General features: G+C 36.1%; 1 protein-coding gene across 1 annotated transcript in view; it reads right to left on the bottom strand.

Annotated features, from left to right (window-relative positions):
- Nucleotides 1–11,066, bottom strand: part of LOC127879093 (uncharacterized) — a 46,147-nt gene extending 35,081 nt beyond the window's left edge. The window contains exons 1-11 of the mRNA XM_052425751.1: nt 8,690–11,066; nt 8,373–8,500; nt 7,550–7,855; nt 6,475–6,670; nt 5,952–6,220; nt 4,924–5,143; nt 2,511–2,906; nt 1,790–1,990; nt 1,258–1,503; nt 656–890; nt 58–227 (exon numbers count right to left, since the gene is read on the bottom strand). Of these exons, the coding sequence (XP_052281711.1) occupies nt 58–227; nt 656–890; nt 1,258–1,503; nt 1,790–1,990; nt 2,511–2,906; nt 4,924–5,143; nt 5,952–6,220; nt 6,475–6,670; nt 7,550–7,855; nt 8,373–8,500; nt 8,690–11,066 (4,744 nt within the window). The remainder of the gene's footprint in view (nt 1–57; nt 228–655; nt 891–1,257; nt 1,504–1,789; nt 1,991–2,510; nt 2,907–4,923; nt 5,144–5,951; nt 6,221–6,474; nt 6,671–7,549; nt 7,856–8,372; nt 8,501–8,689) is intronic.
- Nucleotides 11,067–13,338: the final 2,272 nt, after the last annotated feature.

The following is a 13,338-nucleotide window of genomic DNA, read 5'->3' as shown; positions in this document are numbered from 1 at the left end:
AAAGCCATCTTATTAACAAGTTGTATCAATCTAACATTTAGGTAAATGACCTCTTACCTGTCCAGTAAGGCTCGCATTGGCATGTTGCTAATTTGTAGTTAGGGTTGCCATGGGTCTCTCTCAACACACTCGTGTTGCACGTGCCGTGTCCGCTACACAGAGAACACACCACGAGTACAATGTCCAGAATGGGGGCGCTCACATTATTGCTGTCAGTGACAGTGACACTACAATCAACAAAGAAAACGAATTAGCATACAAACATATCAACGATACCAGCTTGTCAATTATTTATTTTAATTATACCGAACTGTATAAAATACACACTTATTGTTAACACGTTTTGCGTCCAACCAAGCCTTAGAATCTTCACATATGCACTATCTGAAGATCATTCAAACCATCGTGCCCTAAATGTAAATATATACTACAAATTGACCTCTATAATAGGAACTTACGGTCTATTTTTAATATATTGGTTAATGTATAACACACACCTAAGGTAATATAAATTACAACAAAACAGTATAATTACAAATTACAAAGCAATGATGATGTTCTCATAGAACTAATCAAATGAACGACACAATTGTATGTTTTCCAATTGCAACACACTAGTGAATCGCTGTCAGTTTTTATAGTACATGACTCTAACCTCAAATCCTTTGGATTAGTGTCTGTCAACTTTAAAGTGACGTTCCTAGATCTGCCCTCTAATTCTATGCTAAGCTCAGCTCCGGAGTTGCCGAGCACTAAGTAGTTTAATATGTTTCCATCGTCTTCTCCTTTGACTGTGATTGATCTTGATTCGTTGACGTTAAGTATCAACGTGTTCTTGTTGCCCACCACCTGTGCTCCTGCCACCACAGTTATATTCGGGATTCGGTTGCCTGTAATGATTTAAATATACATTTTTATTTTGCAATTGGTAGTTATACATAGAACATAAAAACTATCAAGAATTGTTAAATTGTACGAAATATCAACGTTACCACACCATTTTGGCGATTTTTGTGCAAAGTATTAAAGTAAAAAATTGTAAACAAACAATGAACGGAAACTATACATACACAATATAACGTAATAAGATGAAGTATGTTCCTGACTATATATTGCACGAATTATTGCACATGATATAAGAAATATAGAAATCGGCATGATATTAAATTTCAGTATTATTGTGATTCAATATAACCTTAAGTAACATATAAGTATAGATATTACCAAACAATATTTTCATTCGAAAATAGTACGTACTTGCTGCCTCATTTGTTCGTACCGCTTTTTCTTCAGTACTTCCGGTCTCCTTTGCGAGTTGCTCATTCCCAGTGAAGACAAAATCAAATACACACTGAAGGTTTCCACTACACTTTTTCTCTGCTTCTGCTCGTAATGTAGCGTTGGCTTCCTCCAAGAATTTCGGAGTAAAGTTCGCCTGTATGAAATTGGCGTGGGTAAAGCCGTCCTCATACTTGAAAATTGACTCTTGTGCGGTAGTCATCCCTGCAATTCAATAACTGCTTAAAGTATTGCATGCTATATTATAACAAAGTATTAGTGTAAATAGCATCAATGTAAGTTGAAATATAGCAAAAATGAGTGAACGAAACATGTCTTATATCCATTTTAACCATTAGCTATGTACCCTACTTAATATTCAGTTTTGTATAGAACAAGATGTCAGACAACTTACTTTTATATTTACCTGTTTAATTGCATCGTACTAAAGGGTATGGCATTAATAATATACATAAAAGGCGATGCACCACTAAAAAAAAATTGCGCTTACATGTACTGCCGAATTTCTCGAAAATCTGTCTTTCAGAAGGACTTGACAGGGAAGTGTTGGCATCACGTGGTATGAAGTCATCTTTATCATTGTCATTGTAGTTACCCAGCAACCCAACGGTCTTCTTGTTTTTCAAAGTGTTTGGCATCGCGATCGCCATCTGAAGAAGCCCGTTTCCTTCTGTGACATTGAATGTTACACCTAAAATAAAAAACACAATTAATAAATACATGTTTAAATTCCTATTTTGTCATATATTGTGTAGTGAAGATAAATCATTCAAACGACAGTTAAAGAATTGCAAGCAGTTTAAGAATAATAATAAAAAATGCAATATTATTTCTTATTTATCAGACATATTATTGTGTATGTTTAGTAAGTTAGAGAACAAAATGAAGTAGTTTCGTATTAGAACTCAGATGTATATTTTTTGCAAAAGACTAACAGCGATTCATTCACATGCATTGGCCTTAAGTATATCACCCTCGCTATTAAATTGGTTTGTATCTTGGCAAAAGACCTGTATAACTAAAACCACGGATCCATATGTTTATAATCAAATCGTGTTCATTATTGACAATATTACTTATATTTTATGAATATATGCACACGTTTGCGTGTTATAGTATACACGTATGTGTAATATACGAGTGTGTTATTACGTAGTCTGTTTTCAGAAATACAAAAGGACACAAACAAGTTGATAAAAATAACCACGAGCCTGAATCACTGAAGAAAGCCGAAATCGTTTTCTCAGACATGTTTCTTGACACGGTCAGTCCAGTGACCGATTTGATAACCATAGTTCCAGGGTTGTAGTAGTCATTCGTGTAGTCCGCCCACGAGGTTTTATCCGTGCCCACGAATAGCTGAGTCCTGTTCCCTGCCTCGTTCAGCTCCACTTGCATCCAGACCCCATCGCCTTGTATAGCAAAGCCGGAGAACACGGTAGCATCGGAGAGACCCCCAGTTGCTTTCTTCGCTCTCTGTGTTCGGCACTGGATTCGGAGGGCTACATCTTGTTCACTCACTTTCAGCATCACGTATTCGCCATGGCCGTTGAAAGTGAAGTTTGCACCATCTAACGTGTTGAAGTGAGGATCACCGACTCCTCGGGCTAAAAATCGCAAGGCATTGATTTTTTATTTAAGAACACACTTTCATAACGAATTGTTCTGACATGAACTTTGCATTGATATAGTAATGTTTACCCATTTACTCTAACATAATTATGCTGTGCACTTAACAGGACTGTTGAAACATTATAAATAAGCAACCAGGTTTATTTTACATGTATGGGAATTAGTAATATATTTTATGTGACCAAAATGATTTGTTGAAATCACATACATAAAATGTCGCGTGCTATTATAAGAACTTTCTCAATAAATGGTTCATTAGCAATGGCAAAAGATATGGTTTTAGAAATGCTACACAACATTTTGCTGTTCTGTTCTTTATTCGCATATTTCCAATTGCCAGTAGATTCTGCACCCAAAACCAAAGTAAACTAAATTTTGCCAACCCTTAAACAAGTTTTTTTTCCAGTTTATGTCATCTTTTCTAATTAATCAGCAGTGTCATTCTTATGAACATCAATATTTATAAGCAATGCTAATTTGGTATTATTAGTTACACCGTTAGTTACTAACGGTGTATGGGATATACACCCTCAGCAATTTCATACAGTACAAGAGCGAAGATTGTATCTCAGCCGACTACTCGATTGCTCGTGTTGTATGGAAATTAACATGGAAAATACTCCATGAGCACGTGACCAATCAAAGCCAATCGGATTAGGTCATTTTTGTAGGTGGTGAAAAATTTATATATATACATGAATAGTTTATATATGCGGTTATGAAACTAAAGAAGGTGTTCCAAGTTAAATTAAGAAAACATAAGCACAAATGGTTTGTTATTTCCTTTTAGAAAATCAGAAAAACGGCAAATCTCTAATCGAGAGGTCAGTTTTTAAACAATTTTTAAATAATTAAAAAAATTAAAGTTACACAGAAAATAAAACTTCCAGGTTAGAAATTATGATGTTTCAACGAACAAAAAAAGAAAGAAAAGAATTGTAAATTCACTAAACAACTTTTAACCCTTTCAGTGCGGGAACCGAATTTTAAAGGCCTTTGCAAACAGTTTGGATCCATATGAGACGCCACAGAACGTGGCGTCTCATCTGCATCCAAACTGTTTGCTATTCTGATAGTATTCTTTGAAAAAAAATGAAGAAAGTGCTTATTTTACAAATTCAGCAGACGACATTTTAGCAGACGACAAATTTCCCAGCATGCAAAGGGTTTAGTTCCAGCTTCACTCGCAAAAGCACCATGTCCACCTTATCATTTGTGGACAAGGTTAACAGCACCATGTCCACCTTATCATTTGTGGACAAGGTTAACAGCACCATGTCCACCTTATCATTTGTGGACAAGGTTAACAGCACCATGTCCACCTTATCATTTGTGGACAAAGTTAACAGCACCATGTCCACCTTATCATTTGTGGACAAGGTTAACAGCACCATGTCAACCTTATCATTTGTGGACAAGGTTAACAGCACCATGTCCACCTTATCATTTGTGGACAAGGTTGTATGCATCGTACTCAACTCATATCCTAACAAACAATTCCTTTTCATGGTACATTTCAAGAATAAATTGCTCACGTTAACGTTTGAATGTATAACATTCGTTAAACAGGGAAGATTTTGACTTGGTTTAAACATGGACAAACTTATTATTTTTATTGATATTTACTCAATTTATGACTATTTTTTAAGTATTTTGAATTGTCTTAAATACTAATATTTGCCAAACACATCAGCTTTGTTTACAAATGTTCTCCTGACACACGAATCAAACCCGGCATTACTCGATATAAACGCGTATGCTTTATCTCTACACAAGGAAGTTACATGATTTAAAAAAAATATATTAAGATATTATTATCGTAATTATACGCATATACTCGGAGACAGTTCGGGTTGACGGAAATGTACGAAAGAAGGCGATATAACAGAAAATCATAACTGTTTTAAAACCGCAATATTAATAACGCCTTGACGCGGTTTTCTAATATCACAATACAATCGAATTTCAGAATCCATTGATGCTGGCACCTACCTCGCAGCGAGAACGGGAAAAACGAATAACATTGCGAAACGAGAGGCCTGACTTCCCAGAACAGGTCACAGAGGTCTGTCCTCTCACAACACACATCCCTGTAGTGTAGGTCCTCCAACCGATGGCTACGGAGATTGACCAACTTATTGACAGAGGCAAAGGTCCCGGCATCTTGCCCAAATCCGATGAAAGAAAGGGTGGAGACATCATAGGCGCATGACTAAAATGAATTAAGGCAATTTTAAATTATAATAATGTGAATGAAATCCAGAAAGCTTATAACCAGTGTTGAAAACATGTAATATGTTCAGAAAACGTTTTGATGTAATATATAGATTCAATCAGCATAAGTGTTATACGAGTGATCGGCACACTTTTTAAATTGCTAAAAGCACAAAATAAATTAAACATAAAACCGCATTTTAGAAGAGGTATGGCGTCACGAATGAACCAATAAAACAACCTTACGGGTTTAAGTGAAACCTTTCTATCAAATATTTGAGTTTAATCTTAAACTGTGGACACCAATTAAACAATCATATATTCTCACTAGATCGAGTGAAACCTTTTATTCACACATTCACATGGGATCTTATTAAACATTTTTACCAAATATTAGAACACAGTCATAAAATTTCGTTAATCGCTACTTCTTCAGCATTTTTGAATGTCTTACATATGGCAAGAATGAGCTTAGCGCCCCCCAGTCACATGTAGTAAAGAATATGAAGCTCATTGTGTTATCAAAAAGCGGGAATCAGCCTGGCATCGTTTATTCTTTATCATGTTCTACTGGCCAATAATTCTGACACACTATCTATTCAATAGCATATACGTTCGAATAGAAACAACACGCATTGAGTGTGATAAAACTGCAATTGTGAACGAATTGTTAGCCATTGTCAAGGAATTTGGTAACTTATCTCAAAGCCTCTTTCTTCAATTGGTTTAATACATTCAACATAAAATGTGTTAACTTTGGGCAATATAAAATTAGCAACAGCATATTGTGTTTACATAATAATTACCTTTCCATATGACCGTGTACGACGTGTTGGTTCCATAGGAACGTGGATGACGTTAGGCGAGTGCCAAGTGAAGTCCCACAAACTGAAGCTCCGGTCCCATCGCAACCAATCCAAAAAGCAAGGACAAACAGGCATTCCAAATGCAATTGTCTCATACTGGCGTGCCTTGGATTTCTCATTCTTGTACCAGACTTTGCACGCTAGTTCGTCGTTATCTTCAATATTCGTCTTACTTGTGTAATCAAAACTGACGGCACCTTTGTATTGTTCTGAAATATATTGCAATTCCATATAAACTCTGAAAACTAGAATGCTTAGGATGTATTATTATGCGCGTTATCACGATTATCAATTTGTTATCATCATCATCACCATCAACATTATAATTACACTCGTCTAAACCATCGTAGCCATCACAATGTTCACGATCTTCATCTACAATTGCGAATCATAAAACCAAATAATAGTATTTAATGCGTTAAAATTATTAAATAAATGGACAATAAAAAGCTTGTTGACATACTATTAAATTTTAGATTTTGATCAGCTCTACGTAAGTAGCTGCCGTCGGCTGTGTTGTCGAGTCCCTCGTAATCACCATTAGCGATGTAACCAATAAATGGTGAGCCAAACGTATCAAGCATTCCGCCATTAGGGTACGAATTGAACGAGTACGAATGAGTTCCGTTTGTTGTAAATACGACTTGGAACGTAACGCTCTGAAACAATAAAATACCAAGAACAGTTTAATTATGAGCGATGGCGGTCGCAACGTCTGAGCAACATCCTCGTGTATTAAGAAATTGTATTACTTTTCATATTGCATCTTCTTTGAAGTATATTTTTTGTTGTTTTTGAAGATAAAATTCGGAGTGCTCATGTGTATGTCTTATTTTAATATTCAAGAACAGCCTACTTAAAGCCTCATAAATACTCAAAATCAACGAATAGTTCGTAAAATATTTCGTTAAATAAAGTTAACCCATACAACATCAGTGTTCCTTATAGTAATAGCAAAAATTTCGATTATTTCGTAAAATATTTCGAAAAATAAAATTACAACCTAAAATATTATTATAGCAATAGCCAAAATTTCAACGCTAGATGTGGGGGTGTGACAATATATCCCATGTGAATTTCATTAACACCAAAAAAATCACTGTAGCAATGGCGAAAGTTTCCACGCTAGATGTGGTACTGTTTTGGAGGTTTTTTTGTGCCACAATATATTCCATGTGAATTTCCCGCGACGATTTCTGAACATTTACTAGCAAACGCGAGATTGGCTTCGGGTAGCGTTGGACGCACGACGTAGTTCTCAAGAGCTGTCCGAAGCAAATCTTGCGTTACCTTGTAAAGGTTCGGATATCGTCACGGGAAATTCACATAGAATATAATGTCACACATAAATAAAATGTGCATTTTGTACCTCGTTTAATCTTTGTTGCAAGAACACATCTAGCGTTGTTTGCTTTTGCTATCATGAATTTTTAAGTGTTAATGTTATTTTTAGAAATATTTTACGAAATATTCGTTGATTTTGAGTGTTAATGGGCTTTTAAATTGAAAGAACGAAATGAACTTCAGAATCCACTCACATCATTTCCTCCTCCAAATCTTTTTGCCGCAATCCACGTGGCTTTCAGCACATAGATGGGCTCGAAGTTTGCCTCGTTATAGCTTTCGTTCACAAATCCCTTCACCTTAGCGCTCACATTAGCATTACTAACAATTGCAAAGTCATACGACTGGTAAAACAACTGATTGTTTGTCACCGACAGATCTGCAAAATAAGGCGCGATGCAAACGGCGCCCTTAAAGTCTGCGCTGTTACCTCGACTGTTGATTGGTGGAAAATAACCCGAAAATGGTTGCTTGAAGCAAATAAGGCCGTTCGGACAAATCTACAATGAAAGGAATGTATTGATTTAAGTATTTCAATAATTTAAAAACAGTTTAAATTTTTAATAGATTTGTATATATTCTCATTTAACGTTTTCATTTAAATTATTCAATCATCTAAGATGTGTTTTCGTGTGTATATTTAGCTTCTCATGACGACGTCATAAAAAAAGCACACATTTTTTTACTTGGCAAATCTTAACGACGGTTGTTTTGTGGAACTTTTTGAACAAACTGTTAAATCTTTTTGTGTAAATAAGACATGAAATAAGAGGCAAGATCGAGACTGTATGGCATAAACAAAAATTCTAGCACCTCAAAAAATAAATAATATATTAATTATTTAGCACTGTTTTGTATAGTAATTAATTAACGAACCATACGTATTCGTAAAATGTAGCATTCAAACGCATAATTTGAGTACGACTTGCGGTGGAGTAATGTCTAGCCTCTTAATCTTTCCACTTGAATCTGAATATGAAAGGTAATGGTGTAGCTGAACAACAGAGAGACACTTACGTATATTTTTCTGTACCCCGTACCGCGGAATGGTACCCGGTATCCAAGATTGATGAGAACGGTACACTTATCGTCAGAGGCAGAGGCAGTTTGGTCCCCGGCTGTTGTGCCATATTCCAAGAAAAAACCTGAATAATTGGTAAACATGACACCTGTTTTCAACCGAGGACATATAAAGACATTAAATGTGATCAGTAAGAAACACGATACACACACAAAAAAAATAGGTATTGCAAAATACCATATGTAAACAAGTAAATACTGATGCTCGACGAATAACTAGACAATAAGTGAAATTAAAACATAATATAACATACCACGTGATGGAATCTCGGGAGCTGCAGTTGTAGTAGGTGACTGTGTTGTAGTAGACGGCTGAGTTGTAGTAGGAGCCTGTGTTGAAGTAGATGTCAGAGATGTAGTAGGTGTCTGTGTTGTAGTAGACGGCTGAATTGTAGTAGGAGCCTGTGTTGACGTAGGAGCCTGTGTTGAAGTAATTGCCAGAGATGTAGTAGGTGTCTGTGTTGTAGTAGACGGCTGAGTTGTAGTAGGAGCCTGTGTTGAAGTAGATGCCAGAGATGTAGTAGGTGTCTGTGTTGTAGTAGACGGCTGAATTGTAGTAGGAGCCTGTGTTGAAGTAATTGCCAGAGATGTAGTAGGTGTCTGTGTTGTAGTAGACGGCTGAGTTGTAGTAGGAGCCTGTGTTGAAGTAGATGCCGTATTTGTTGAAGTTGCCGAAGTTGTTGTTTCGGCCAGAGTGCTTGTAGCTTCAACAGTTGTTGTTTGCGTCACAGTTGTTCTAACTGGCGCAGTTGTTGATTCTGTCACAGTTGTTGTAGCAGCAACAGTTGTTGTAGCAGTAACAGTTGTTGTAGCAGCCGCAGATTTTGTTTCTGTGAATGTAATGGAGTCAGTAGATGTGGCTGTAATTGGTTCAGAAGATGTGGCCGTAATTGTGCCAGAAGATGTGACTGTTATGGAAAAAGAAGATGTGGGTGTAATGCTGTCAGAAGATGTGGATATAATGGTGTCAGTGGATGTGGCTGTAATTGTGTCAGACGATGTGGCCGAAATTGTGTCAGAAGAAGTGACTGTAATGGTGTCAGAAGATGTGGATGTAAAAGTGTCAGTGGAAGTGGCTGTAATTGATTGAGAAGATGTGACTGTAATGGTATAAGAAGATGCGGGTGTAATGTTGTCAGAAGATGTGGCCGTAATTGTGTCAGAAGATGTCACTGTAATGGTATCAGAAGATGTGATCGTAATTGTCTCATAAGTTGTGACTGCAATGGTTTCAGAAGATGTGGGTGTAATGCTGTCAGAAGATGTGGCCGTAATTTTGTCAGAAGATGTCACTTTAATGGTATCAGAAGATGTTGCCGTAATTGTGTCCGAATAAGTGACTGTAATAGTATCAGAAGATGTGGGTGTAATGCTGTCAGAAGAAGTGGCCGTAATTGTGTCAGAAGATGTGACTGTAATGGTATCAGAAGATGTGGCCGTAATTATGTCAGAAGATGTCACTGTAATGGTATCAGAAGATGTGGGTGTAATGCTGTCAGAAGATGTGGCCGTAATTGTGTCAGAAGATGTGACTTTAATGATATCAGAAGATGTGGCCATAATTGTGTCAGAAGATGTGACTGTAATGGGATCAGAAGATGTGGGTGTAATGCTGTCATAAGATGTGGCAGTAATTGTGTCAGAAGAGGTGACTGTAATGGTATCAGAAGATGTGGCCGTTATTATGTCAGAAGATGCCACTGTAATGGTATCAGATGATGTGGATGTAATGCTGTCAGAAGATGTGTCCGTAATTGTGTCAGAAGATGTGACTGTGATGGTATAAGAAGATGTTGACGTAATTGTGTCAGAAGATGTGACTGTAGTGGTGTCAGAAGATGTGGGTGTAATGCTGTCAGAAAATGTTGATGTAATTGATTCAGAATATGTGGCCGTAATTGTGTCAGAAAATGAGGCCGTAATTGTGACAGAAGATGTTACTGTAATGGTTTCAGACGATGTGGATGTAATGGTGTCAGTGGATATGGCTGTAATTGATTCAGAAGATGTGACCGTAATTGTGTCAGAAGTTGTGACTTTAACGGTGTCAGAAGATGTAGGTGTAATGGCGTTAGATAATGTGGGTGTAATGCTGTCAGAAGATGTGGATGTAATTGTGTCAGTGGATGTGGCTGTAATTGTGTCAGAAGATGTGGCCTCGGTTTCTACCGTAGTTGTTGTAGCTTCCGCAGTTGTTGTAGCAGCCACAGTTGTTGTTGCTGCCGCAGTAGTTGTTTCTGCCACAGTTGTTGTCGTAGCCGCAGTTGTTGTTTCTACCGCAGTTGTTGTGGCTTCTGCAGTTTTTGTAGATGCCGCAGTTGTTGTAGCAGCCACAGTTGTTGTAGCTTCCGCAGTTGTTGTAGCTTCCGCAGTTGTTGTAGCAGCCACAGTTGTTGTAGCAGCAGCAGTTGTTGTAGCTTCCGCAGTTGTTGTAGCTGCCACAGTTGTTGTAGCTTCCGCAGTTGTTGTAGCTGTCACAGTTGTTGTAGCTACCGCAGTTGCTGTAGCAGCCGCGGTTGTTGTTTCGGTAGCAGTTGTTGTAGCTTCCGCAGTTGATGTAGTTGTCGTTTCTGCCGCAGGCAGTGTTATTAATATTACGATTATCATAAGCATTTCGAATATCACGCTCATTTTTGCCCAAGTTCTGAAAACAAAATAAAACACCCTTTCTAAATAAATTGATAGTTTTAATTTATATCATGTTGTTTTGTTCAATAATGATAATTTTAGAATAGTAGATATAAAAAACAATGCGTTTTGCGACAAGATATGTAGCACTTTTGCAAAAATGTATTCATATTATTTTTATTTTGTTTTATATGTGTAGTTATAAAACATAAAAAAAAACTTTTCAATGATTTTGTTTGAAGTATTTATTGTGTTAATATCACCTCCGTATACCTCGGTAAATAGTGGTGTTGCTGTTGTTGTCTTCAATTAGTTTTCTCAATTTGGTTACTGATTATTATATTCGTGTCTGTGTTTACAAAAATCAGTTTACTTCACGACGAATTTTAACTGCAGTAGTATGGATAGCTTCTTTGCACAGATTGTATGTATGTTTATAATAATAAATTATACCTACAAATTACACGAAGTTTAAGAACGCCTCGTATTTATAAACGATGAGAACGTATACTGGATGCTGTGATTGCGAGTAAAGTGAATATACATGTAAACACATGCTAACTTTCATAAATCAAATGTTAAAATGTTTATTACTGAAAACGGTTCTTATAGGACGACTTTTTTAAACTGTCGAAGTTAATGTGTTTTTATTAATCATTTACTCAGCTGCCCTCAACTAGAAATAAAGTTGGATTGCTAATTCAGGTGAAACTCATGTTACAATCATAGACATGTTGTTATTCGTTACGTGAAAATAACTAAAAACCACTGACTTTAGCAAATGTTTTGATATAAAAATACTTTTGTTAAACGGATGACTGTTAGGATTTGATTTAAGGATGAATAATTGAATCGGATGTTTGTTGTTTTAAATAACATATCGTGATTGTTTAAGTTTCTGTATGGTGAAAATCATTTTTATTTCTGTCAAAAATCTGGTATAAAATAGTAAATTAAATGTGGGCGATCGTGAATTGTTTGAAAAGAATCAAGTTTTAGTACCATAAGCTGTTTACATATAAAAACAAGATGTGTTTGAGAAAAACTATGCCCCCCCCCATATATTTGATCTTTGACCTTGAAGGATAACCTTGACCTTTCATCACTCAAAATATGCAGCTCCATGAGATACACAATGCATTTAACTGGGAGATGTTGAAAAACGGATGTAAAATACATTGTACATGTACATAAATACTGAACCGTTCACCTTATATTTAACGGAATAACCAGGATATAGTTCATTGTATTAAACTTTACAAATTCAAAAACATTAAGGAAACACAGAGTGGATATTTTTATTTTTTACATATATTTTAGTTTTTGGCAATCTTATGTCATTCTTATTCAATTATACTTTCATAAAAACTTTATAAGTCCGTTTAAACACTGTTAAACGAAAACAATTTAGTTAAACTTTATTGAGTTGAAGTTTTATTTCATTATGCTGATGTAGTTGCAAAAACACGTTTTATTTTCATATTGGTAGCTCCGAAATATAATATACACAGAGGATAGAAAGTATATTAAAAAATACGAGTGCTCAGCGAATTTATGTAAACAACCTTAAATGTGTTCGAAAATTCAAGTGTATAGAATGTTTTGCTTCAAAATAATGCTAATGTTCATGTTGTATGCAATCAATACATGAGATTGTGCATATTTACACGTAGTCGAATTATAACCTAAGACTTCCGTGGGGTAGAGGATATGGTATCCGCCTAGCGACCGAGAGGTAACGGGTTCGATCTACACTGTGGGAGCAGACTTTACATCTTCCCCATAGACACCAAGTAGTGCTTCTAGGCCCAAGAAAAGGACTCGAGAGCATTTCAGTTAAGTCCTAGGCTTGTTATGCAATCGAGCTAAAATAAATAGGTTTAAAGTTTAATGGTCAATGTCAAAGGGTTCCGTGTCAAACTGCTTTTGGTAAGTTTATCTCGCTTATTTATGTTTCTTATTACACTTTATCTTTTATTTGTTATTCGTTATTATTTTAGCTCGGCTCGTTCAACCTTTCAAATCCTGGTATATTGTATATAGCTTCTATAATGTATGCTAGCAATTAAAAATTAATTTATGCATTCCCTTTTTTAAAGAAACAGTTGTGTTTTCTTCTCATTCCGCTATAATATCTACTTAGATAGGGACTTCAAAGATGTTTTAATGTTACTACCAACCAGTTTATAATAATACTTAATCATAGTTTGATTAGGAAGAAAAACGTGCATTGGCATAAATGCGCCTCGTTCTGGGAAAACGGGACTTAATGCAT

The sequence above is a fragment of the Dreissena polymorpha genome, chromosome 1 (assembly GCF_020536995.1).
Source record: "Dreissena polymorpha isolate Duluth1 chromosome 1, UMN_Dpol_1.0, whole genome shotgun sequence".
Classification (NCBI taxonomy): Eukaryota; Metazoa; Mollusca; class Bivalvia; order Myida; family Dreissenidae; genus Dreissena; species Dreissena polymorpha.
Note: the sequence above shows the minus strand (reverse complement) of the source record. Positions and strands in the feature narration are given on the sequence as shown.